The 23,719-nt window shown below is 71.3% G+C and overlaps 2 protein-coding genes across 3 annotated transcripts; one reads left to right on the forward strand and one right to left on the reverse strand.

Annotated features, from left to right (window-relative positions):
- Window positions 1–1,252: 1,252 nt before the first annotated feature.
- SLC67A1 (solute carrier family 67 member 1) lies at window positions 1,253–17,265 on the forward strand (the record flags this gene model as incomplete). 2 transcript variants are annotated; one of them, XM_084235864.1, is made up of 10 exons in its annotated part: window positions 1,253–1,396; window positions 4,214–4,311; window positions 4,687–4,847; window positions 5,146–5,278; window positions 11,650–11,762; window positions 12,092–12,199; window positions 12,279–12,379; window positions 15,344–15,445; window positions 15,581–15,701; window positions 17,078–17,265. In XM_084235864.1, the coding sequence occupies 10 exons, from the start codon at window positions 1,253–1,255 to the stop codon at window positions 17,263–17,265; spliced, it is 1,269 nt and encodes a 422-aa protein (XP_084091990.1). The 2 variants fall into 2 exon arrangements, with proteins under 2 accessions (XP_084091990.1, XP_084091991.1); XM_084235865.1 differs by lacking the exons at window positions 4,687–4,847; window positions 5,146–5,278.
- A 1,669-nt stretch (window positions 17,266–18,934) lies between these two features.
- Window positions 18,935–19,312, reverse strand: PHLDA2 (pleckstrin homology like domain family A member 2; the record flags this gene model as incomplete). The annotated part of the gene is made up of 1 exon (XM_084250318.1): window positions 18,935–19,312. The coding sequence occupies one exon, from the start codon at window positions 19,310–19,312 to the stop codon at window positions 18,935–18,937; it is 378 nt and encodes a 125-aa protein (XP_084106444.1).
- Window positions 19,313–23,719: the final 4,407 nt, after the last annotated feature.

The following is a 23,719-nucleotide window of genomic DNA, read 5'->3' on the forward strand; positions in this document are numbered from 1 at the left end:
GCCACTCCCAACAGCCTCCGGGCCTGGGGGCGGGCGGCCAGGAGCTGTTCTTGGAAATGTTCTGGGCTCCTCCCCGGCCCTGTGCAGACCCCGGGCAGGGGCCCAGCTGGGCGACCCCCCTCCTGCTCGTCCTCTCCTCCCCCCCCCCCAGGCCAGCGCCCCCCAGCAGGGGGAACCACTGAAGAGGCCAGCGGCCCGGGGCAGGGAGGGAGGCGGGAACGCCGGAGCGTTTTGGGCTCCGCCCCGCGACAGTGGGAAGCTGGCCCTGCCGGGCGTCCAGTAGGCGGGGGCACGGCTGGAGCTCACCCCAGGAGTCCCCGTGCCCCCCCAGGCCGGAGTCCAGATCACCCCTAGAAGAGCCAAGTCTCCGGACACCCCGGGGAGGCCTATCCCCCAGGCCCCGGGGAAGCCGAGTCTCAGGCCTGCGAGGGCGGTGCTGAGCCCAGACCCGGAAGGGCCGGCCCCGCACCCGCCCCCCGAGGGCGCCCCGCACCACACGGGTGCCCAAGCTGGCCTGGAGGGCAGGCCCAGGAGCTCGCGTCCCCTCCCCACTCGCCCCCCCCCCCACCCTCCCCGCAAGCAGGGAGGGCGGCGCCACCTCAGCCGGCCCAGCCTCCGGCACCGCGCGCCAGGAGGGCAGTGGCGTGGCTAGGCCCCCTCACTGTCCCGGGAGCCCAGGGCTAGGGGACGCCCTCGGCACAGCCCTCCCGTCCCTTGTTAGTCTGGCCACAGCTCAGGAAGCTCCTCTGGGCGAAATCAGGGCTGCTGCGCTGGGGGGTGGCGGGCAGACAGGCCCCGCTGCAGGGTGAGGCTGCCGGCCTGCTCTGCGCCCCCCAGACGCCTCCTGAAGCTCCCCCCCCACCAGAGGTCTGCAGCGCACCTACCTGCCCAGCACCCACCAGCCGCGCGGCACCCGAGTCTCCCCCTAACGGGTGCCGATGCCTCTGTGTGAGACAGGCCTGCACCGGCCGGCTGGGGGGCGCGTCCCTGCGCCCGGGCGCCCGGGACCTGTTGGTCAGGGAGAGCTGGGCCCCCTGGCGCTCCCTGCGAGGCCCCGGCAGGGGCTGGAGAAGCCACCGGGCTGGTTCCTGCACCCTGGCCTCTCCCACGGGCCAGCTCCAGCGTGACAGGGCCACCGCCCCCTCGGGTGACTCAGCACCCTCCCCGGAGCAGCGGGACTTTAGCCCCGGCCCTCGCCCTCCCCGCCCGCCTCCGCTGGGCTCCCGCCTGTGTCCCGGCGGCACCTGCCAGCATGCAGGGAGCCAGGGCCCCCAGGAGCCAGGGCCTGTCCCCCGGCGGGCTGGGCGCACTGGGCCGGCCCCGGGTCATCCTGCTCACCTACGTGCTGGCCGGCCTGGAGCTCACCTGCCTCTTCATGCAGTTCTCCACCCTGCCGGTGAGTGCCCCCCGCAGCCGCCCAGCGGGGGCCCGGAGCCCACATCTCCCTTTGGCCCAGGGGAGTGGGGGCCCTCCGGTCCAGAGTCCCTTGTACCCTGGAGCTTAGCACGTTGAGGGGCCCTGGCCATACCTCTCCCCCTCGACTGCTGTGGCTCCCCCCGGGGGGACCTTTGCCCGAGGTGCCCCCAACACCTGCTCAGTTCACCTCCTCCCTGCACGTGGGCCTCCCGCAGGGCTCCTCCTTGGATGGGGCTCCCTGACACCCGCCTGCTACCTGCAACACCTCCCTGCACCCTAGTTCTGCTTGCTCAGTCATGCCCATGCACCACCCCCACACCCTGCACCCCACCTTCTCTCATCCCCCCCAGGGCTAAGGGGGACCCTCTCCCCTCCTCTGGAACTCTGCCCACCATCCAATCACCGCCCCCACCCCCACCCTTCTGTTAGCAGGCAGAATGGGGGGCACCCTGGACCCCCTAACTCTAAATAGGCCCTGCCATCCACTGCAGAAAGACACCCGCCGAGCACATGGGCCTTCCGTGGAACATAACTTTAATACAGGTGGCGTGCGAGAGGGAGCAGAGAAGGGGTAGGGTCCCCAACACCCAGGGGCCGCCCAGAGCAGGGCAGCGGAGGCCGAGAGCCTGCCCCGGCCTAGGGCGCCTGCCGTGGGGACCCGCAGGAGAGGGCGGGGGGCCAGGCAGGCCTGGGAGGGAAGGAGCAGAATCAAAGTGCAAGTCAAGACAAAGGCCCCCCCTCGCCTCCCCACGTCCCTCACCACGTCCCAGGGGTCCCTGCACGAGCCCCAGGCGGAGAACCGGCGCCTCGTCCTGCGTCTCTGCCCCACGTGCCTCCTCCAGGGCTCCTGTCTGGCTCTGCTCTGCCCCTTTCTCTGTCCTTCTCCCCTTCTTTTTGCTTCTTCCCCTCCCTCCCAGCTCCTCCCTTCCTTGGCAGTGAACCTGGGACCTCCCTCTCCTGGGAGATTCCACTGTTACACTTCCTGCCCTTGTTTAGTCACTCAGCAAGCCCTTGGGGCCTCCCTCCCGGTGCAAGGGATTAAGACGCAGCACTGTGAGGCTGTGTGCCAGCACGCGAGCGATCCCCGGCCGGGGAGTGACCCACAGGGCACTTCTGTCTCCCCGCTGCTCCCCTCAGCCGGGTGTTTCAGTGGATCTGCCTGCTCTGCTCCCCGTTCTGTCTCTGGGGAGTCCTCTCACTCCACACCTCTGGCCTGCACCCCAGCTCTTGTGTGCATCAATATTTTTTAAGGAATTTTTTTTTAAGATTTATTTATTTATGCATACAAGCTGGGGTACAGGGCAGAGGTGCGGGGGTGAGAGGATCCACCAGAGGCAGAGTGGGGAGCAGAACAGGCAGACTGACGAAACACACTGCTGAGGGGAGCAGCGGGCGAGTCACGGGAGCTCTGCTGCGCCATGTGGGAATCTCCCTGCCGCAGAGGCTGCAGATTGCTTCATAATGTGGTGTTTAATCCCTTGCACCACCAGGGAGGCCCCAAATAAATAAATCTTTTTAAAAAAACAGGCCCAAAGGGGCCTCCCCGGTGGCGCAGCGGTTGAGCGCTGGGTTGCAAAGCTGCCTGCGGCCTCTGCGGCGCCGGTTCGATCCCCGGCTGCTCCCCGGCCACAGGAGGAGGGTCCCACATGGCGCGCAGACCTCTCCTGCCGCCCGCTGCTCCCCTCAGCAGTGTCCTTCGGTCCTTCTGCGTGCTCTGCTCCCCGCTCTGGCTCTGGTGAATTCTCTCACCCTCCCGTGCTTCTGACTGTACCCACTGCATGTATAAACAAAACAAACAAATATAATAAATAAATAAATGAAAACCCATGCCTCTATTAAAAAAAAAAAAAAAAACAGGCCAAGCCTCACCCCCCCACACCCCCCCGCAGACAAGAGCGCCCAGTCCTCTGGGAGCCCCCAGAGCCCCACGGGTCCTTCTCTGTCTGGTCTAGGAGGGCTGGGCACTTTCCAAAGTTCCCCAGGAATCTCCTGAGCAGCCTGGGCCTGGGGGTCTGCCTGGACCCACGGAATGGCCCGGCCCAAGCCCACCAGCCACGGCAGCAGGCAGCCTGGGCTGGCAGGAGGCTGGAGGCTGGAGGCAGACTTTGAGGGAGAGAAGGTGGGGTAGAGTGGGACAGGCTCCCGGTGGGCAGGGAGAGCGCCTGCTGGCTCCCTGGAGGAGGAGGTCTGCCCCTCTCCTGGGGAGGAGCAAGGGAAGTGAAAGACCAGGGAGCCTCGGAGGGGAATTCCTTTCAGCACAGAGCAACACAGCCCGAGTTCCGGTTGCACGCCGAGGCCCAAGTCCTGGGTGGCCAGCCTCCCTGCGGAGCCCAAGGGATGCTGGGTGCCCAGGCCTGCCTCTGAGGGTGTTCCGTGACATCCTGTCCTGGGCTGTGCCCACCTCCCTCCCACCCCTGCCTCTGTCCCTCCCCATGGGCTCCCCTCAGGGACTGACACAGGCCACTGGCCACACTTGGGCCCCCCTCGTGGCCTCTGTGCGGGCTCAGTCTGAGTCTTGAAGGTGACATCTTTTACTGGGGGCACAGTCAAGCCCTCAAAAGTGGGGTCTCTGGAAGGCGGGAGAGGAACTCAGAGGCCAGGGTCAGGAAGGAGCAGCCGGGCCACTGGGGCCCCAAGATAGGCAGGGGTCCTTGACTCCTTGGGCTTTCTGCAGGGACCCTGGTCACTGCCTTGACCTCCCACTCAGGCCTCCAGCAGCCAAGTCCCCGGTGCATGGCCGCCAAGAACCCCAGGTTCTGGATCCTGGGGTCCTACCCACTGCCCCCCTGTGTTGCAGTACCTGTCCCGGAGTCTGGGCCTGGACTCTATGGCCTTCAGCTACCTGCAGACCACCTTTGGCGTGCTTCAGCTGCTGGGGGGCCCTGTGTTTGGCAGGTATGTGCAGGGGCAGGCTGGGGCCCTGGCCCCTCAAGGGCCGTGGGCGGGGTCGCGCCAGGTTGCTGGGCCTCACACTGGGCCCCACTGGGGTGGCGGCAGCTCCCAGGCCCTCTGAGGCCCTGGGGAGAGAGCTTCGGCCACCCTGCCCCAGGCGCCCCCACCCACAACATCCAGAGAGAGGTTTCACTGGTGAGGAGCCCAGTGCGCCCCCCCCAGAGCTGGGGTCCGGCCAGCGATGAAAAGCAAAGCCATTCTGGGCCCCACCATCCTCACAGCCACCTCCCTGGCCAGGCTGTGGGCCGTGGGCCCGGCCCCCGGGCAGTGCCAGAATGGGCATCACGGGTCCACTGTGAGCTCCCGTGTGTCCCCCAGGTTCGCGGACCAGCGGGGGGCGCGGGCTGCCTTCACGCTGTCCTTCCTGGCGGCCTCAGCGCTCTACCTGCTCCTGGTGGCCGCCTGCAGCCCGGCCCTCCCCGGCCTGCCCTTGCTCTTCGCCTCCCGCCTGCCCTCGGTGTTCATGCACACGCTGCCAGGTAGGCAGGCGGGCGCCCGTGGAGGGCGGGCGGGCAGCGGGGTGGGGGCTGCCGGCCGGCCTGAGTCAGGGGCAGGAGGGGGCCTCGGGTGCTGGTCTAGGTCAGGGCGCCGGAGGGGTGGTGTGGGGCCTGGCCAGGTGGGGGCAGGTCAGAAAAGTGATGGGGCTCGGGGAGCGGGGCCGGAGGCGCGCGTGCTGCTGGCCTTCCAGTCTCGTGCAGGGGACGTGACCTATGGGGTCGGGCCAGGTAGCGGTGGGGGCCCCGCAGGCCGCACCCCTCAGCCCCCTTCCGCCCCCAGCCGCCCAGATGGTGGTCACCGACCTGACGACGCCGGAGGAGCGCCCCTCGGCCCTGGGCCGGCTCGGCCTGTGCTTCGGCGTGGGCGTCATCCTCGGCTCCCTGCTGGGCGGGACCCTCAGCACCTCGTGCGGGTGAGGGGCGGGGCACGTGCCCCTGGAGCGCCGGCGAGGCAGGGCGCGGGCGCCGGTCAGCGCGGTCGGGCCGGTGGGTCACGCGCGGCTGCAGCTCAGGCCTCGGCCCGGCCCCAGCCCCGCTCTGCGCCTCGAGGTCCCGCCGGCTCGGAGCAGCTGGGGTGGGCGGGGCGGGCGGGCGGGGCCCGCGGGGAGGGTGGGCGGGGCCTGGTTTGAAGGGCGGGGCCCGCGGGGAGGGTGGGCGGGGACGGGAGGGGCGGGGCCTAGTTTGGAGGGGCGGGGCCGGCACGGAGAGGGGCCGGGAGCGGGTGCCCGGGTCGGGCCAGAGTTCGGGGGAGCGGTTGCGGCGAGTGGGGTGGGCAGTGGCTGGGGGTGTCGGGGCCTTCAGGGACTGGGAGCCGGCGGGGGTGCCCAGCGGCGGGGCGGGCTGGCCGGCAGGGGCGGGGCGACCGGGTGGGCGGGGGCGTATGGGCGGGGCCACCGGGTGGGCGGGGGCGTATGGGCGGGGCCACCGGGTGGGCGGGGCGGGGCCACCGGGTGGGCGGGGAGCCTGGGCGGGGCCACCGGGTGGGCGGGGCGGCGGGGCCTCCCTTCGGAGCGGACGCCCGCGGGTGCCCTCAGTGGGGCCGGAGGCGGCGCGGCCGGCAGGGGGCGCCGTCGCCCCGCGCTGAGACCCCACCTGGCCAGGGAGGCCATCCGGCCCCCCCCAGACTGGGAGCCGGCGCCCCAGAGTGCCCCCGCGCACCCCTCTGGGGAAAGGCCCAGCGCCCACTCCCAGCGGCCTCCTCACCGGTGGGCCCCGCGCCCTGCGCCCTGGCGGACCCCGGGCCTTGGTGCGGTCACAGGCCCCTGCCCCGCCTGCGGACGCCCGCGCGGGTGGTCGCCTGCCCGCCGGGGCCAGCCCGGGCGCCCTCCGCGGGCCAGGGAGCGGCTGGCCAGCCCTCGTCCCGCGGGCCTGCCAGCCCGGGCCCGGGCCCCCAGGGCCCCGACCAGCCTGCGGCGGCAGAGGCAGGAGGTGCTGACCGAGCCCCAGGGAGGCGTCGGGGCACGGCGGCCAGTCCCGCTCCCCGCGGCTCCTGCAGCCCCGTGCTCGTCTCTGCGGGGGAGCAGGACTGGGGGGCTGGGCCTCGGGCCCCGTGAGCGGGGCGTCCCCAGGAGGGGCGTCCAAGGAGGGGCGTCCAAGGAGGGGCGTCCAAGGAGGGGCGTCCCCAGGAGGGGCGTCCAAGGAGGGGCGTCCCCAGGAGGGGCGTCCAAGGAGGGGCGTCCCCAGGAGGGGCGTCCAAGGAGGGGCGTCCAAGGAGGGGCGTCCAAGGAGGGGCGTCCCCAGGAGGGGCGTCCAAGGAGGGGCGTCCAAGGAGGGGCGTCCAAGGAGGGGCGTCCCCAGGAGGGGCGTCCAAGGAGGGGCGTCCCCAGGAGGGGCGTCCAAGGAGGGGCGTCCAAGGAGGGGCGTCCAAGGAGGGGCGTCCAAGGAGGGGCGTCCCCAGGAGGGGCGTCCAAGGAGGGGCATCCCCAGGAGGGGCGTCCAAGGAGGGGCGTCCAAGGAGGGGCGTCCCCAGGAGGGGCGTCCACAGGAGGGGCGTCCAAGGAGGGGCGTCCACACGAGGGGCGTCCCCAGGAGGGGCGTCCAAGGAGGGGTGTCCAAGGAGGGGCGTCCAAGGAGGGGCGTCCAAGGAGGGGCGTCCCCAGGAGGGGCGTCCAAGGAGGGGCGTCCAAGGAGGGGCGTCCACACGAGGGGCGTCCCCAGGAGGGGCGTCCAAGGAGGGGCGTCCAAGGAGGGGCGTCCAAGGAGGGGCGTCCAAGGAGGGGCGTCCCCAGGAGGGGCGTCCAAGGAGGGGCGTCCCCAGGAGGGGCGTCCCCAGGAGGGCCAGCTCGCAGGGGAAGAGAGGCAGGCAGGCAGGGAGCCCCCAGAACCACCCGCCCCCCATTCCTTATCTGCCCCCAGAGACGGGAACCCCCCAGCCCACAACCTGTGCCTCATCCAGTCACGTCCACCCTGACAGGGCAGCCGGCAGGGAGCCGCCTCCATCAGGGCTCTGGGCCTGCGGGTGAGGGGAGACGTCCTACACACAACACACACAGACACACACCTCACACCCCACACCCCACAAACCCCATTCCTCACACCCCACACACACCTCACACACCACACACACACCACATGCACCGCGCACACATGCCACACACACCACACACACACTTCACACACATCACACACACCATGCACACCATACACACACCTCACACACCTCACACACCCCACACACACCACGCACACACCATGCACACACCACGCACACACCACACGCACCACACGCACCACACATACACACCACACACACCACACACACACCACACACACCACACACACCACACACACATACCACACACACCACACACACACCACACACACCACACACACACCACACACACCACACACACCACACACACACACCACACACCACACACCACACACACCACACACACACCACACACACCACACACACACCACACACACCACACACACCACACACACACACCACACACACCACACACACCACACACCACACACACACACCACACACACCACGCACACACCATGCACACACCACGCATACACCACACACACACTACACACACCACACACACCACACACACACACCACACACACCACACACACCACACACACCACGCACACCACACACACACACCACACACACCACACACACCACACATACACACCACACACACCACACACACACCACACACCACACACACACACCACACATACCACACACACCACACACACCACACACACACCACACACACACCACACACACCACACTCACCACACACACCACACTCACCACACTCACCACACACACCACACACACCACACTCACCACACTCACCACACTCACCACACACACCACACACACACCACACACACACCACACACACCACACACACCACACACACACACCACACACACCACACACACCACACACACACCACACACACCACACACACATACCACACACACCACACACACACCACACACACCACACACACCACACACACATACCACACACACCACACACACACCACACACACCACACACACACCACACACACACCACACACACCACACACACCACACACACACACCACACACACCACACACACCACACACACCACACACACACCACACACACCACACACACATACCACACACACCACACACACACCACACACACCACACACACCACACACACCACACACACCACACACACCACACACCACACACACACACCACACACACCACGCACACACCATGCACACACCACACATACACCACACACACACTACACACACCACACACACCACACACACACACCACACACACCACACACACCACACACACCACGCACACCACACACACACACCACACACACCACACACACCACACATACACACCACACACACCACACACACACCACACACACCACACACACCACACACACATACCACACACACCACACACACCACACACACACCACGCGCACACACCACACACCACACGCCACACCACCCATACACCACACACACACCACACACACCACACACACCACACACACCGCTGATGCCCACTCCTGCCTCTTCCTCCTCCAGCTGCTGACCCAGAAGGCACCGCTCACTTCCCTCTCCCAGAACCCCGAGATCACCTCCACTCCTGCCCTGCCCCCCAGAACATTCCATCAGCTTCCTGCCTCTCACTGAGGGCTGAGGTGCTTTATAACCTCGCCTCTCCTTTGATGAATGGGGAAGCTGAGGTGCTGCAGAGGGTGAGGCTCCCCAGGAGCTCGCAGGCCCAGGAGAGCCGGCTCCGGCCCAGCGCCCCACGGCGAGGCCGGCGCCCGCTCCCCTCTTGGCCTCCTGCCACTCCAGACACAGGGTGGGCGAGACGGGACCCCTGCACCCCAGCGGCCCTTCCCCTTGCACACAGCAGGTCTCCTCAGCCGCCACCCCCTACACCTGCCGCCCCATGCCCGAACCCCGAGACAGCCCTGCACTGCCCCAGCTGCCTGGAGCAGGTGGAGGAAGGACGTGGCCTTGGCAGCTGGGCCGGGCACCGGTCTAACTGGCCTGGGCCCGCCTGAGCTCGGGCCGGGAGCCCCTCCCGCGAGGCCGGCCGGGCCCTGAGTCACTTAGCGGAGGGCCAGCTGCGGCGCAGCGGGGGGCCAGGAGCCCAGGCAGCCGGGGCTGGCGTGGGGAGCCGGCTGTCAGGTGCTGGGGCTGTCGCCCACCACCACCCCCGAGTGCCGAGGCCCTGGCCACCTGCGCGTCCTGGGTGCACCTGCGGGTGGCCGGCACCCAAGGGCTCTGCCCTCCCAGAGGGTCTGGATGGGGGCAGACGCCCTCGGCAGGCCCCCGCATGCGCCTGGAGAATTGGGGTTCTGGGCTGGGGAAGCGTCCGCTGCCTGCCTTGAGGAGGGTGGGTGCCTCTGGTTCCGGGTGTCCCCGGGCGAGCCCCGGGCATCAGCTGGCCGGCCAGTGGCCCACCCGCGCCCGGCCTCGGTGACTCAGCAGACAGAGCCTCTGCCGCCTCTTATCTGCAGGCCCGGGCGGACCTTATCGGGGCCCTTTGGTCTGGGCGAGGGAGCAGGAAGCTCTTATCCCGCTGGCAGGTTTCCGGCGGCGACACCCCAGCTTCCCCGCCAGTTAATGAGCAGCTACTGGGGCTGCGAGGACAGTCCCCGGGCAGCGGTGACTCACCCGTCGGGCGAGGGACAGCGCCGGAGGCCGGACAGCCTGGCGCAGCTTGGCAAGGGCGCCGCACGTGGCCGAGCTCGGGGGCCGGGCGGGCCGGGTGGGGGCACAGGCTGAGGAAGCCCCTGCGCTGCCCGCCATTTCCCTTCCTCTTTGGCAGCTTGTCCCGGGGGCAGCAGAGAGAGCATGGAGTGGGGACGACACCCCACTTCCCCTGGGGGACATGCGGGCCCCGACACCCGCCCGGGCCCCCCAGGGTCCTGTGCCCGTCTGTTCCCTGGCACGAGCCAAGAGATGGGCGCGAGTAAGGCAAGGGGCTTGGCTCCCTGCCACCCACCCTGGCTGGTCACCAGCCCCCCAAAATAGCCTCTAAGTGGCCGCCTCTGCACCCACACATTTCCGGGCATGCGGCAAAGAAAGCAGGTTTTGTTTCTGCCGGCCGGGCCCGGGGCAGTGACGTGCGGCCTCTGGGGGCCCGTCCTGCCCCTGCTGCCCTGCTCGCGTCACAGGCCTTTCCCGCGGCCGGGGGGCTGTGGGGCTGCGCCCGACCCTCTGCTGGGCCAGACCCTCCAGCCCGCCAGGCAAGGGACGCCCGGGGCCAGAGAGCTGACCAGGCAGCGCCCTGGGCCGGGGGACCGGGAGGGTCAGCGACGGGGGCGGGGGGGGCAGCACAGGTCGTGCAGTGCCAGCCCCCCCGAGCCCACGCGAGCCCAGGGGTCCCCACCTGCGCAGTGAGGGCGACCGGGGGCCCGCCCCGGGGCCTCCGCCCGCGTCTCCCTGGAGCTCTGCGTGCGGCTCTCCCCGCTGCCGAGGCGCGGGCCCGCGGAGCCTTCCTCGAACGCCCGGGAGGACCCAGGACAGCGTGGGGCGGGCCCCGGTTACAAGTGCAGGGGGGTCTCCTGGATTTGGGGCTCGGGCGAGGTCTGGGGCCGTCCCTGGGAGGGCCTTGCGCACCGCCTGGGGGCCCTCCCGGCCCAGCGGCCCTTCTCAGAGGACAGGGTGCCCGCGGGAGGCGGGCCAGGCCCCGGAGCACGGGAGTCTCCCCCTGGGCGGCTCGGGGGCGGCCCGGTGGGGGCACAGCCGCGGGAGGAGGTGACGGGCACAGCGGCCGCCCGGGGCCTCCCTTCCGGGGCTCGAGGGCCCAGGTTCCTGGGGTGACTCACGGCGGAAAAACGCTTCCCCAGAAGAGAAAGCGCCGGGCCAGGGCGGAGCGGCAGGAGGGGGCCGGCGGGATCGGCCTTCAGGCGCCGAAGTCCCCCCAGGCCCAGCAAAGCAGAGGGGCCCTGGGGCAGCAGGGCAGCCCCACCTCCGTGCCCCCCAGAACGCTGCTCCTGGGAGACCCCACGCCCACCCCCAGCACTGCCTGGGGCGTCCCCGGCCCGGTTCTCCCGCCGCTGGGCCGCTGCTGTGGACGCGGGGCTGCCCGGACGCGCGTTTCATCCACTCCTTGCGCGGCCGCCAAGACGTGTCCCCGCGGCCCCGGCCCCGGCCCGTGCGGACAGGCGTGAGCCGCTCCCCGCCGTCGGGGCCTCCGTGTGACCAGAGGCGCAGGCGGGTGGTCCCGGGCCCTGGACCGAGCCCCGGTCGCCCCCCCTGTCGCCCCAGGGTTCAGTGTCCTGCCTTGCTGGCCTTTGTGGCCAACCTCCTGGGCGCCGTCCTCAGCGTCACCTGCATCCCCGCCAGCACCAAAGGGGCGCAGGCCCCGGCGGCCCCACCAGGTGAGCCCCCAGGCACGCCCCCAGCCCCCAGATGCCAGGGCGAGGCGCGGGCCCTCCGCGGCCACCAGCCGGCACCCGGGCCTCGGGCTGGGCTCCCTGACGCTCTGCAGGGACCGGCGCCCACCGCGTGTGCGGCCAGAGCGGCCCCTGGGCCTCTGCCTGGGACTGACCCCTGGGGCTGGAGGCCCAGGGAGGCTGCGGCAGAAGCAGCGGGGGGACTGGACAGAGGAGCCCAGCTCGGAGGCCCCGACCACCAGCAGGGCGGGGGGCACAGATGCCCGCCCCGGGGCCTGCGGCCTCCGTGGCTCTGACGGCCCCCCGCGGCCCAGGGGGGAGCAGGGCCAGCGTCTTTGACCTGAAGGCCATCACCCGCCTGCTGCTGCTGCCCGGCGTGCTGCCGGTGTTCCTGGTCAAGGTGGTGTCCAGCTTCCCCTCAGGTGAGCCCGGCCCGGGCGGGGGCTGTGCCAGGGCCCCTCCCCCCCGCCGGGCTGCTCCCCTGACCTCCTGCCCCCCCAGGGCTCTTCATGGTCATGTTCTCCATCATCTCCATGGACTTCTTCCAGCTGGGGGCCGCCCAGGCTGGCTACCTCGGGTCCTTCTTTGGGGTGCTCCAGATGGTGAGTGTGCCGCACGCGGGGCGAGGGTCCCTGCACACCCGCCTTCCCCGTTACCCACCTCCGCACCCCTCAGGCTCAGGGTCATGCCAGTGTCCACCAGGGCTCCTGGCCTTGGGCGGGAGAGGCTCGCAGGGACGTCAGGATCCTAAGGGGCTGTCACCCCGCACCCTGCTGTCTTTGTGGGGTGCCCTGCATCTGGCAACTTGGGTCCAGGGGTGCCCTGGAAGCAGTTTGAGGGGGCAGCGTCCTGTCAGCCAGCCCCCTGGACCCAGCACAAGGTCAAGCCCAACCCTGCCCCTCTGGGCGTCTGCGCCGGTCCTGGGGGGCGGGGACAGGTGGTCGTGGGGGGCGGGGACAGGTGGCGGCTGGAAGGGCTAGTCTGGGGGGGGGGGGGCCGGGGGTTGGCCCAGACCCTGGTGCTAAGTTAGTCCTTCCTGGGAGGGCCTGGCCCCCACCCGTGGCCAGAGGGCCCGGGCTCGGGGCCAGGGAAGGCCGGAGGGTCGGGGAAAGCAGACCGAAGCAAAACAAGAACAATTCCCCAGAGTTGGGCCCCTGAGGCCTGTTCTAGGGCTCCCTGCCTGCAGGGGCGGGGGTGGGGCCTGGCCTGGACACACGAGGGGGCCCGGCCTGGACGCTGCGGAAGCAGGAGGACTCCTGGACCTCCTCTGACAAATGCCGGGACCCCGTGGTTGGGCTGGGGCACTGGAGGGTGACCGTTCCCCTGGGGCCAGGGCCCGCATGACTAGGAAGGGAGCAGCGGGGGAGGGGCGGGGGGCCAGGACGGGGAGCACCCTCCGGGAGGGAGGCGACTCCTACACAGATCCTGGGGGCCCAGGCGCCTCCCGTGGGGATGGGGTTGGCTCTCAGGGTCAGGGAGCCCCCTCGCTGCAGGCCAGCATCCACCAACCGTTTCCTCTCCCCCCAGGCAGTGGCTGCAGCCTGGCCCCAAGGGGCCCGCAGTATCCCCTGCTCCCTGTTTGGGGGGCTCCTGGGAGTCAGGGAGGGGTGGCAGCCCGACTGGTCTAGCGACAGAGGACACTGGTCCCTGCAGACCCTCCTGCGTGCTCCCCCCGCCCGCTTGGTCTTCACCTGGGGCCCAGGCATGGCCCCAAGTGATGTGGGGTGAGGGGGTCACCCCTCCTCTGCACCTGCCTACCAGGTGACTGGTACCTAGAAGGGGGGGTGCAGTCTCCCCCCTGAAATGGCCCTGGAGGGGCCCCGGCCTGGGGGGGGGGGGCTGCAGGCTAAGAGGCGGGGCCTGGGCTGGGGGCACCAGTGGCCGGGGTGAGGTGGGGGTGGCTTGGAGGGCCAGGAAGGGCTTGGCTCCCCTCCGAGGGGGGCTGGGGCTCCAGGAAGGTCCTGAAGGGTCCCTGGGCCAGGATGGGGGGGTGGGTGCAGGAGGATGGGGCTCTCCATGGGGCTTGGGGGGCCTCTCCACTGGTTGGGGGCAGGGGTGACAGGAGCTGCTGTGTTGTCGCCTCCAGTTTCGGGAAATGACCAGTGAGATGCCCGTCCGGGCCTTCTGGGGCTCAGGGGGAGCCGGCTGGCCTGAGGCCCGGGCTCCCCTGCCGCCTGGCCCTGAGAGAAACCCACCACCACGCCTTTAAAAACCCAAGATGAAGCGAGCCCTGAGGCAGGGTCCTTTTTTTTTTTTTAAGATTTTTTTTTTATGCGCACAAGAGCTGGGGTGCAGGCCAGAGATGCAGGGGTGAGAGGATCCACCAGGGACAGAGCGGGGAGCAGAACAGGGGCACCCACTGAAATCCACTGCCGAGGGGAGCAGCGGGGAGATGGGAGGGGTCTGCCGCGCCCTGTGGGTAGCCCCCTGGCCGGGGACCGAACTCTGGCCCAGTGGCTGCGATAGCTTGAAAGCTCGGAGACTGAACCCCTGCACCCCCAGGGAGGCCCCGGAAGTGGGGGGGTGGTAAGAAGGACCTTCTGGGCTGTGGGTTGACTCTGTTCTGTGGGTGGGAGGGGAGTGGCCCGTCCGGTTCTGCAGGTCTGGCGGGCACCGGGCTGGGCCTCTGGCCTGGGCCCTGCTGAGCGGTGAGTGCTCCCAGAGGCCAGGGCACTTCCTGCCTGCCTGGCAAGGAGGCCAGGGCATGAGCCCCGCCCAGGGCACGGCCCCACCCAGGGCATGGGGAGCCCCGTCCTGGGCACAGGGACCCCGACCCGCCTGGGAGCCGCCCGGGGCTGGGCCAGCCTGCTGAGTCACCGTGGCCCTGCTGCTGCCCTCGCCCGCACCCACAGAGGGGAGCCGAGGAAGCGCCTGCCCGGCCTGCACCTCAGCTGCTCTCTGGACTGTGGACTGGACAGGGGCTGGGGGTCACCCGAGGCCTCTCTGGGCTGTGCCCTGCCTCTGGTCCTCCCCCACCGGTGCTCTGGCCCCACCATCCACTGCCCCAGCCATGGACCTTGGAAAGTGCTCGGAGCCCCTGGCCTCAGGCTGCCAGCTGTTGCTGTGGTGGCTCCTGGGCGTGTGGGCACACCGGGGTGGCCCTGGTGGCAGTGGCTGCCTGCCCGGGCCAGGCTGCGGGGGGCCAGCGGGCAGAGGTCCCGGGCCACCCCCTCTGCTCCCAGACCCCAGTCTGTGCAATGGGCAGGCCTAAGGGGGCGCTGAGGAAGAGTTGTTGGTGAGGAGGGACCCCGCGCCCCCGGAGGGCCCCACTGCGCATCTGCAAATGACTCAGGGCGCGTGGGCCCTGAGCCGGGCCGCCCGCCTGGCAGCAGTGAGCCGGCCCTCCTGATGCAGCGTCGAGGACCCCTGCACGGAGGCTCGGCCCCGCGGCCCGCCGCTGGGCGCAGGCGTGTGGCCTGTGTGTGGGGGTGTCAGGCCGCCCCGCCTCCCCAGGAGCCTGCCGCCTGCCGTCACCTGGGCCACCCTCCCCCGCCCTGGGCCTGGCACTGTCAGGGGGTGGGCAGGGAGCGTGGAGGTCTCAGCTGTGCCCCCCCCCGCCCTCCTAGGTCATCCAGGGCCTGGTCATCGGGCGGCTGAGCAGACACTTCTCGGAGGGGGCCCTGCTGCGGGCCAGCGTGCTGGTCTTCTGCTTGGTGGGCCTGGCCATGGTGAGCAGTGCCCCTCGGCCGCCCCCCAAAGAGGGCCCCGGGCTCACCTCCCGACCCTCTGCCCGGCCGGGGGTGCCCCTGACCCCTCCCCGCCCGGTGGGCCCGGCAGCCCCTTCACCAGGCCGCACCCCACAGGCGCTGATGTCCAGTGTCTTCCACTTCTGCCTCCTGATGCCGGGTCTGGTCTTCAGCCTGTGCGCCCTCCACGTGGTCACCGACAGCATGCTGACCAAGGCCGTCTCGGCCGCCGACACGGGTGAGCGCGTCTGTCACGCCGGCCGGCCAGGCTTGCGCAGGGCAGGCGGGTCTGGCCGGCTCGAAGGAGGGCAGGACCTCACCGGCCAGGGGCGGGGGAGTGGGCCGGCCAAGTGGGCCCGGCCCAGCCTGGCCTCCCAGGACCAGAGTAGAGTGGATCTGGGGCCGCTGACCTTGAGAAGGACGGGAGCGCATGCGGCCTGCTGTCCTCCGAGCCGCCACGCTGCCCTGCTCAGGTGCGCCCCCGGGGGTGTGAGTGGAGGAGCCACGCGGCCGAGCGCCACATGCCCCCCCCCCCCCCCCCCCCGACGCTGCCCAGGTCTCTTTCCGAAGACCTATGGGTTTCCCATCCAGGCTGGGGGTCCAGACTCTTGTCCCAGAGGTGGCGCGTGCGGCCCAGGGGCTGCGAGCAGATGGTCCCAGCGGCAGGGCCCAAATCTCGGGGCTGCAGAGCAGCCGAGCGCCCTGCCTGTCTGGGGGACGCACCAAGGCGGGCGAGCAGGCGGCACCCCGGCCAGGCCTGGCCCAGGGCTGCGGCGGGGCCTCCCTGGCCTGCCGGACCCGGGGCTCTGGTCCCAGGAGGCCAGGCTGGTCCTGGAGGCCTTCCTGGAGGTGTGGACTGGCACCAGGGAGGTCGGGAGAGGGAGCCGGAGAACAAGGCAGGCGAGGTGCGGGGAAGGAGGAAGGGGAGCCTGCGGGGACGCGAGCGCCGGCCCGAGGCACCGCCCTTGAGCTCAGGAGCCGGGAGCTGGTTCCCAGGACAGCCTGGGAACCAGACCACAGAGGGGGCGGTAATTGCTCCCTGGTGTCTGCAGGGCGTGTGGGCGATGGGAGAGGCCCTCTGAAACGGCGGGCTGTCAGGCTGCTCCCAGCTGCCCTGATGGGGGTTGGGGTTTCCGAGCCCGGAGAGAGCTGGCTCGGGAGCCCGGGAGCCCCGGCCTGCGGTGTCGGCAGCCACACACACGGGCTCGCCCACACAGGGCTCAGCTGCCAGGGTGTGGGTGCGGGGTCGGGTCAGGGGGTGCAGGCAGCTAGGTGGGCCCCTCCTGTGCCTCCAAAGCCCCTCCCCAGCCCCGCGGGGGATGGCGGGGGCTCAGGAGGGACACGGGGGCCCCTCACGCCATCTCCCTGGCAGGCCTGGGAGGGCGGGGCCTGGCCGTGACCTGTGGCCTCCTTCCCAGGCGCCTGCTGTGCTTGGGAACTTTCCAGAGCAGGAGGAGGCCCAGCCCCACGACCGGAAGCGCCCAGTTTTGGCCCCTGCCCATGCGGCTGGGCGGTCTACAGGGAGCAGCCCCACGGGCGAGGCAGCCGGGGCAGAGGAGGGGTCAGGGACAGTCAGGCCAGGGACCTGCCCCACTGACGGCACCTGCCCCGCAGGGACCATGCTGGGGCTCTGCGCCGCCGTGCAGCCACTGACCCGCACCCTGGGGCCCACGCTCGGCGGCCTCCTGTACCGAAGGTTTGGTGTCTCCATCTTCGGGCACGTGCAGTTCGCTGTTAACTTGCTGGTCCTCCTGGTCCTCTGGAAGCAGCCTGCGTTCCAGAAGGTGGACAAAGTCCGGTGACGGCGGCCTCCGGCACAGACTGGCAATAAACTCGCTGGAACCTCTCCTGCCTGCTTTCTGGGGTTCCCACCAAGGCCCCGGGCCGGGGAGGGTCTGGGGTGGAGGATGGAGCTTCTGAGGCCGGAAGTCTTCCCGGAGGAGGAGGCACGAGGCTGGGGCCCAGGACTCCCGGGAGGGTAAAACCACCCACCTCAGTCCCCCGTGAGGGCCCTGCACCCGCCATCCATCCACAGACGTGTGGAGGGGCTCCCCGCTCTGCCCCCCGTTGACCCCAGCCCCAGGCTGAGCGCGCGGCCCAACACGCTCATTCACCCTCCCCAGCGGTCCCGCTCCTGGACGGACACGTTTCCGAAATCCCGGATTCGAGACTTGGGAAGGGGCCGAGGAGAGCCTCCTCGCTCCGTGCGGGGGGCCCGCGGGCAGACCTGGGCAGCCGGGCCGAGTGGGGGCACCAGCTCGCACCCTGACCGCATCCCAGCCAGTGCAGAGTCTCAGATGCCCGAGGCCTCTCCCCAGGCCGCCTTGACAAGAGACTTAAAGCCTGGCACCCCAACCCCAGCACCCCACGGCCCAGCTGGAGGGGCCCAGACCCAGACCCGCCGGCCCCCCAGCCCCAAAGTTCAGTCCGGATTCTGCCCACGTTTGGTCTCACCCCTGTCCGAGGTCATTTACCCACGTGAGGGGGGGCGTGGGCATCACAGCGTTGGGCTGCCCCTGCCGCCGGGACGCCTCGCCCTGCCCTGACAGCAACCGCGCGCCCCGGGCAGGCCCCACGCTGGGCCTGCGCCCCACGGCCTGGCAGCAGGGCCGCAGGAGGCCGCCTTGGCCAGCCGGGGCCCGGGTCCCGAGGGGTGGGCGGGCAGCCAGAGGCGCGGGCCCTCCCCGTAGGCTGCGGGACAGGGCAGCTCAGATGGGCACATGCCGGGTCCCAGCAGGGCGGCTGGCGAAGCCCCGGCCGCGCCACCCCAGGTCACGCCCGCCCGGATCCCGCATGGGAAGTGGGCCAGGGCTGGGCCAGGGCGGGGCGGCGCTTCCTGGCCCGAGGGTGGGGTGGCCCCAGGACGCCTCCCGGGCGGGCCCGCAGGAACCACCGCGTCACGCCGGGGGTAGAAAAGGCTGGTTTATTCGGGTCGCGCACACTGGCGTAAAAACAGAATATTAAAGCATGATTTGCCAAAAAACAACCACGGAAATAAATACATAGATAGATAGATAGATAGCTCAATAACTTAAGGCGCCCGCGCAGCGGGGCTGGCTCCGGGCTCGCGGAAGGTCCTGCGGGCGCGCGGCCCCAGCGCCGGCTCCGTCCTGTCCTCGGGCGGCCGGCGGGCGGGTGGCGGCCCCGCGCTCCCTCCGTCCGGGCGCCCCGGGCTCCCGCGTCCAGCGCGTCCCGTCCCGACTCGTCCGGCTCCAGCGCGGCTCCTGCGTCCGGCTCCAGCGCGGCTCCTGCGGGGGGAGGCGGGTCAGTCGGGGGCGCCGGGTCCCGGCGAGGACAGGGGGGTCAGCCGGGCGCGCGGGGCCCCGGCGAGGAGAGGGGGGTCAGCCGGGCGCGCGGGGTCCCGGCGGGGACAGGGGGGTCAGCCGGGTGCGCGGGGCCCCGACGAGGAGAGGGGGGTCAGCCGGGCGGGGGCCCGCGGGGACGGGGGTCGGCCGGGCGCTCACCGCGGCGTCAGGGCGCGCGGGCCTCGGGCGGCTCCTGGCGCTCGCGGCGGCCGCGGAAGTCCTGCAGCGCGCGGCGGTTCTGGAAGTCGATGAGCGCCAGCGTGATGGCCGCGTTCCAGCAGCTCTCGCCCGCGCAGCGGAAGTCGATCTCCTTGCGGTCGGTGGTGACGATGGTGAAGTACACGTACTTGCCGGTGCGCTCCACGCAGTCCACCTTGAGGATGGAGTGGAAGCGCAGCTCCTTGGGGCGCGCGCCGGGCGCGGCGGGGAAGAGGCGCAGGCGGTCGGGGGTGAGCACGCCGCGCTTCTTCTTCCACAGCTGGAACAGGCTGTCGCTGCGCTTCTCCAGCTCGCCCTCGCGCAGCACCTCGCCGGGCGTCTTCATGGCGGGGGCGGCGGCGCGAGGAGCGGCGGCTCTGCGCCCCGGCGCGCGGGGCTCGCCTTTATAGCGCCCCGCCCGCCCCGCGCCCCGCCCGCCCGCCCCGGCCCGCCCCGGCCCGCCCCGGCCCGCCCCGGCCCGCGCCTCCCCGCCTCCCCGCCCGCCGGCGGCGCGGGGCTCCTCGGGGTCCTCGGGGTCCTCGGGGCCCCGCCCGCCGTGACTCGCGCGCCCCGGGAGGCGCCGCGGGCCCGGGCCCAGGGCGGGAGCGGCTCCCGCGCCCGGAGGTCCCCCCTTCGAAGGTCCCCCCTGTCCTCGGGCGCGGCCCGGCCTCTCCCGTCGAGGGGGCAGCACCGCGGCTCGGGCCGGGGCGCCCACGGCAGGCGCGGGGGGGCGCCGCCCCCGGCGCAGCTGGGTGGGGGCGAGGGCGGCGGGGCGGCCGCTCCGGCCGCGCGCCGTGGGGCCCGCCAGCGCCCCGCCCGCCCCGGGCGTCCCCGCGGAGGGCGCCAGGTCCGGGGCCGCGGGCGCGGGGCGCGCCGGCCTGGGGGGGCCGGAGCCTCGCCCTCGGGGCCGGCCCGGGGCGCGGGGCGGGGGCGGCTGAGTCATCGCCCCCGGCCGGCGGCGCCATTGACCCTTTTCCTTTAAGGGTGTCCAGGAGCAGGAAGCGGCCGCGGCCGCGGGGCGCCCGGGGCGGGGAGGGCGCCGGCTCCCACCCTCCCGCGCCCCCCGGCCCTCCCCGCGCCCGCGCCCGCGCCCGGCGGCAACGCGGCGACCCCCGCCGGGTGCAGGCGCCGCGGGGCGGGCGCGCCGGGAGGGAGGGAGGGGGACGGGGCGCGCCGGGGCCGCGGGGCGCTGGGACAGCAGGCCAGGCGGCTGGGGACGGGCTGCCACTGTCCCCAGGAGCCTCGAGGAGCCCACTGGGTGCCCAGTGCGCCACCCTGAGCCCTCCAGGATGCCCAGCAGCGTGGCCAGGGGGTCCCGGGCTCCGGGCACACGGCCAGCACTGGCCCTGCTTGAGCACCTACTGTGCACCTGCCTGGCTGCTGCGCGGCCGTGCGGAGCAGGGGAGCCCTGCCTGCCCCGGGCAGCTCCGGAGGAGGGTCCCCAGGAGGCCCGGGGGCCCTGTGTGCCCGGCTTGCGCCCGCCCCTGCGCCCCTCACAGGCCCGGCCCGCCAGGAACAGACAGGCTTGCGAGTAGGAAAAGGGGGTGTAGCCGGCTGGGGCGCCCAGCACATCTCCCCGCTGGGGGACTGGCAGCCGGGGCTGGGGGGTGGGGGCCCAGCTCTGAGGGGGGGCCTGGGGCGGGGAGGCTGACTCCCCGCCGCCCTCCCCAGGGGCTGCCGCCCGCGGGCTCTTGGCCCTCCGTCTCGGAGGGGTCGGGCCCAACCAGGCAGCTCCTCTACAGGAGGCCGGGGGCGGGGCGGAGAGGGGCTCACTTCTGGCCTCAGCAGCTGCTCCCACAAACCAGCAGGAACCTGGAGCCTGGCAGACCTGCCGGCAGCACCCCCACAGGCTGAGATTTGTCTGGGTGCCCCTCTGGCCGTGGGGGCCAGGAGCTGGGAGGGACAAGGACGAGGGCTCTAACCTGGCAACCCAAGTGCGATGTTTTGGGGGAACCCTTCCCCAGGCCACCGGACACCCAGGAGCAGTGACCCCCGGGGCTCCCTGCAGGTGGCTGCTGGCCGGAGAGCAAGGGGCCCCCTCAAGGTCCCCCCCCCACGAGGTGGGGGCTTTGGGGTTGCTTTCTTGGATCTGCAGGGAACAGGGTGGGAGACGCCCGGCAGGCACGCGGTCGCCTTGCTCTGGGGCACCCTGAGGTCCGGGCAGGAGGCAGCCCGCGCTGGCTGGCGCTGGGCGGGGGGTGCTGGTCCCGCCTCAGGACAGGAAGGGGCAGCGGGGCTGTTCTGTCGGCCGTGCCAGCTGGTGCTTCCCCCAGGGCTGCGTCCAGCATTTGCGGGAGCCTGGCTGAGGGGATCCCCCAGCCCAGAGCACAGACTCGTCCTCGAACACCCGGCCAGGAACTTGCCGGCGGCGGGTGGGTGGCCAGGGCAGGACAGGCGCCTCTTCGAAACTCTCGTGAGGTCATTTCCACAGCGCACAAAGGCCGAGCCCCGGGCTCCTGCCCAACCAGCCCTGCAACTGCGTCACGGCCCAGCCCGGGGCGCCACACACCCTCTTCCTGTGGGCGGAGGTGCTCGGGGCAGCCGGGAGGTCCTCTCGCCTCCTCCAGGAAGTCCTTTTGGATTGCCGGGACGCCCCCTCAAGTTGCCTCCCACCAACCACAATACAGGGGGGCCTGGGGGGAGTCCTGCACCAGGCAGCCTGAGCCCAGCTGGCCCTGTGACCCGGCCCCCCCTGCTGCCTTCCTCTTGGCGGCAAGCTGAGGGGACGGCGGAGGCGGACGCCGGGCTTCAGGCTCACTGCGGGCTGTGTCCTGCGTCCCCGCCCGTCCGGCACCCTGTCCAGCTCCGACCTATCCCTCAGCGCCCTGTTCAGAGGTTCTGGGGTGTCTGGGGGTTGGGGCCCGGGGCCAGCCTGGCGCTCAGAAAATGTAAGTGCAGCTGAAATTGGCGAGCACCCCACCTCGCTGCCCCAGCCCGGCTCTGGCCAGCAAGTGGGGAACTTGTTTGCTGGCCCCTAAACCTGACCGCCGGGGCGTCTGACTCCCCAGGCCCGCCAGCCCGCGGGCTCCATGATGCCCGGAGGCGGCGCGGGGGGGAGATGGCCCAGGCGCAGCAGGGCCGCCCCCCTGGAGGGTGGTCAGCTGAGCCGCCCGCAGGCAGCGGCCACTCCTGGCCCCGGCTTCTCGTGGGCAGGGGCGGGCAGGGCCCGCCGTGTGTATTATTCAAGCTTTTCCGACTTGAAGAAATGATCAAAATCACAGCTGCGCTGACGCGGAAGGAAACGTCGGAGGCGCCCGTCGGAGGCGCCCGCAGAGCCCGCAGAGCCGCCACGGTCCTGGAAGGCACGGGGGGGGGGGGCACGCGGCCGTGGCGTGAGGCTGAGGGGGCCGCGACGGGGCCCCAAGGCCCAGAGGAGGGAAGCCACCGAGAACCCTGTGGTTTCAGGCTGCCAGGCGCGGTCACTTGTGGGGGGACCCAGGACCGGCCCGGCCCGAGCGGCCTGGTGGCAGAGGCGCCCAGAACAGCAGGCGGCCGGCGGGCGGGGCCGGCGGGCCCAGGGGACCTCGTGACCAGCTCCGGCAGGCTGCTCCCCTGGCAACGCGGGGCCCCTGCTGACGGCGGGTGGGCCCAGGACAGGGGAACCTGGCCCAGGGGCCCGGCCTGGCTCCTCCCACCCTCCTCCGGGCCCCAGAAGCGCAGACCCAAGGGCCGCCCCATGCCCGTGGCCCACCCCCCACGTGCCCTGCCTCCCCGAAGCACAGGCCTCTCGCCGAGGCGCCCCAGCCTTGCTCTGCACGCGCGGGGGGCGAGGAGGGGTAGTGGGGAGCGCTGGCCCGGGAAGGCTGGGCCTCACCCGGCACCCCAGACTCCAGGGTGCCCGCAGGTGTGGCCCTTTCCGGGCCTGGGAACCCCCCGGGCCAGTCGGGGAGAAAGCCAGGCTGCGGGGTCAAGGAAAGTGACTTCCGCTCCCACGGCTGAGTCAGCCAGGGCAGCGGCGGTGACGGGCGGTGACATCAGGGCGGCGGGCCCCGCCCAGGGCCCCGGGATGACTGGCCTGGGAGGGGGCGTCTGGGCGGGGCCGGCCGGGTCTCCAGCCGCAGGGACCGAAGGTGCGCACGGAACCCAAGTTCAGAGGGCGCGAGGCGCCAGCCGAGCAGGGCCCTGGGGCCCACCAGTTGGGGCCCGCTCCTCGCCAGGGCCGCACATGCGGGGTCCGGCCCCCTGGGCTCCCCGCGGATGGCTGTGCCCCCGGGTGGGAGGGGCGGACGCCCAGGGGAAGGGCTTCTGGGCTGTGGGCTGGGTGGGCGCTGATGCGGCCGCGGGGCCAGCGGCTCCATCACAGCAGCAGCTGGAGGGGGCCAGGTGTGGGGGGACACCTCGCCCACGGCTCCTGGGGCAGCCCCCCGGCACCCCCTGGGCAGCGGTGCCAAGAGATGGGAGAGGACCCATCAGGGTGTCAGAGGGGGCGCTGACACAGCCCCCCAGGCTTCCCCACGGGCAGGGCAAAGGTGTGCCAGCGGCAGGAGCCGACCCAGCTGGGCAACGCTGGGCCCAGAGGGGCCGAGGCCAGCAGCAGAGCAGACGGCAGGTCAGATGAGACCAGGGCACCTGCCACGTGCCCACCTGGCACAGGTCCGGACAAGGCCAGGCAACCTGGGGGGCATCTTCCCTCAGAGGAACAATCTTCAGTGCCATCACCCCAATTCTGGGCAGGCAGTTGGAGCTGGACCTCACAGGCAAGCACCCGGCACACTCGCTGAGGGGGGCGGGAGTGACCACGCCCTCCTGCTTC

Source organism: Talpa europaea (genome assembly GCF_964194135.1).
Source record: "Talpa europaea genome assembly, chromosome: 1".
Classification (NCBI taxonomy): domain Eukaryota; kingdom Metazoa; phylum Chordata; class Mammalia; order Eulipotyphla; family Talpidae; genus Talpa; species Talpa europaea.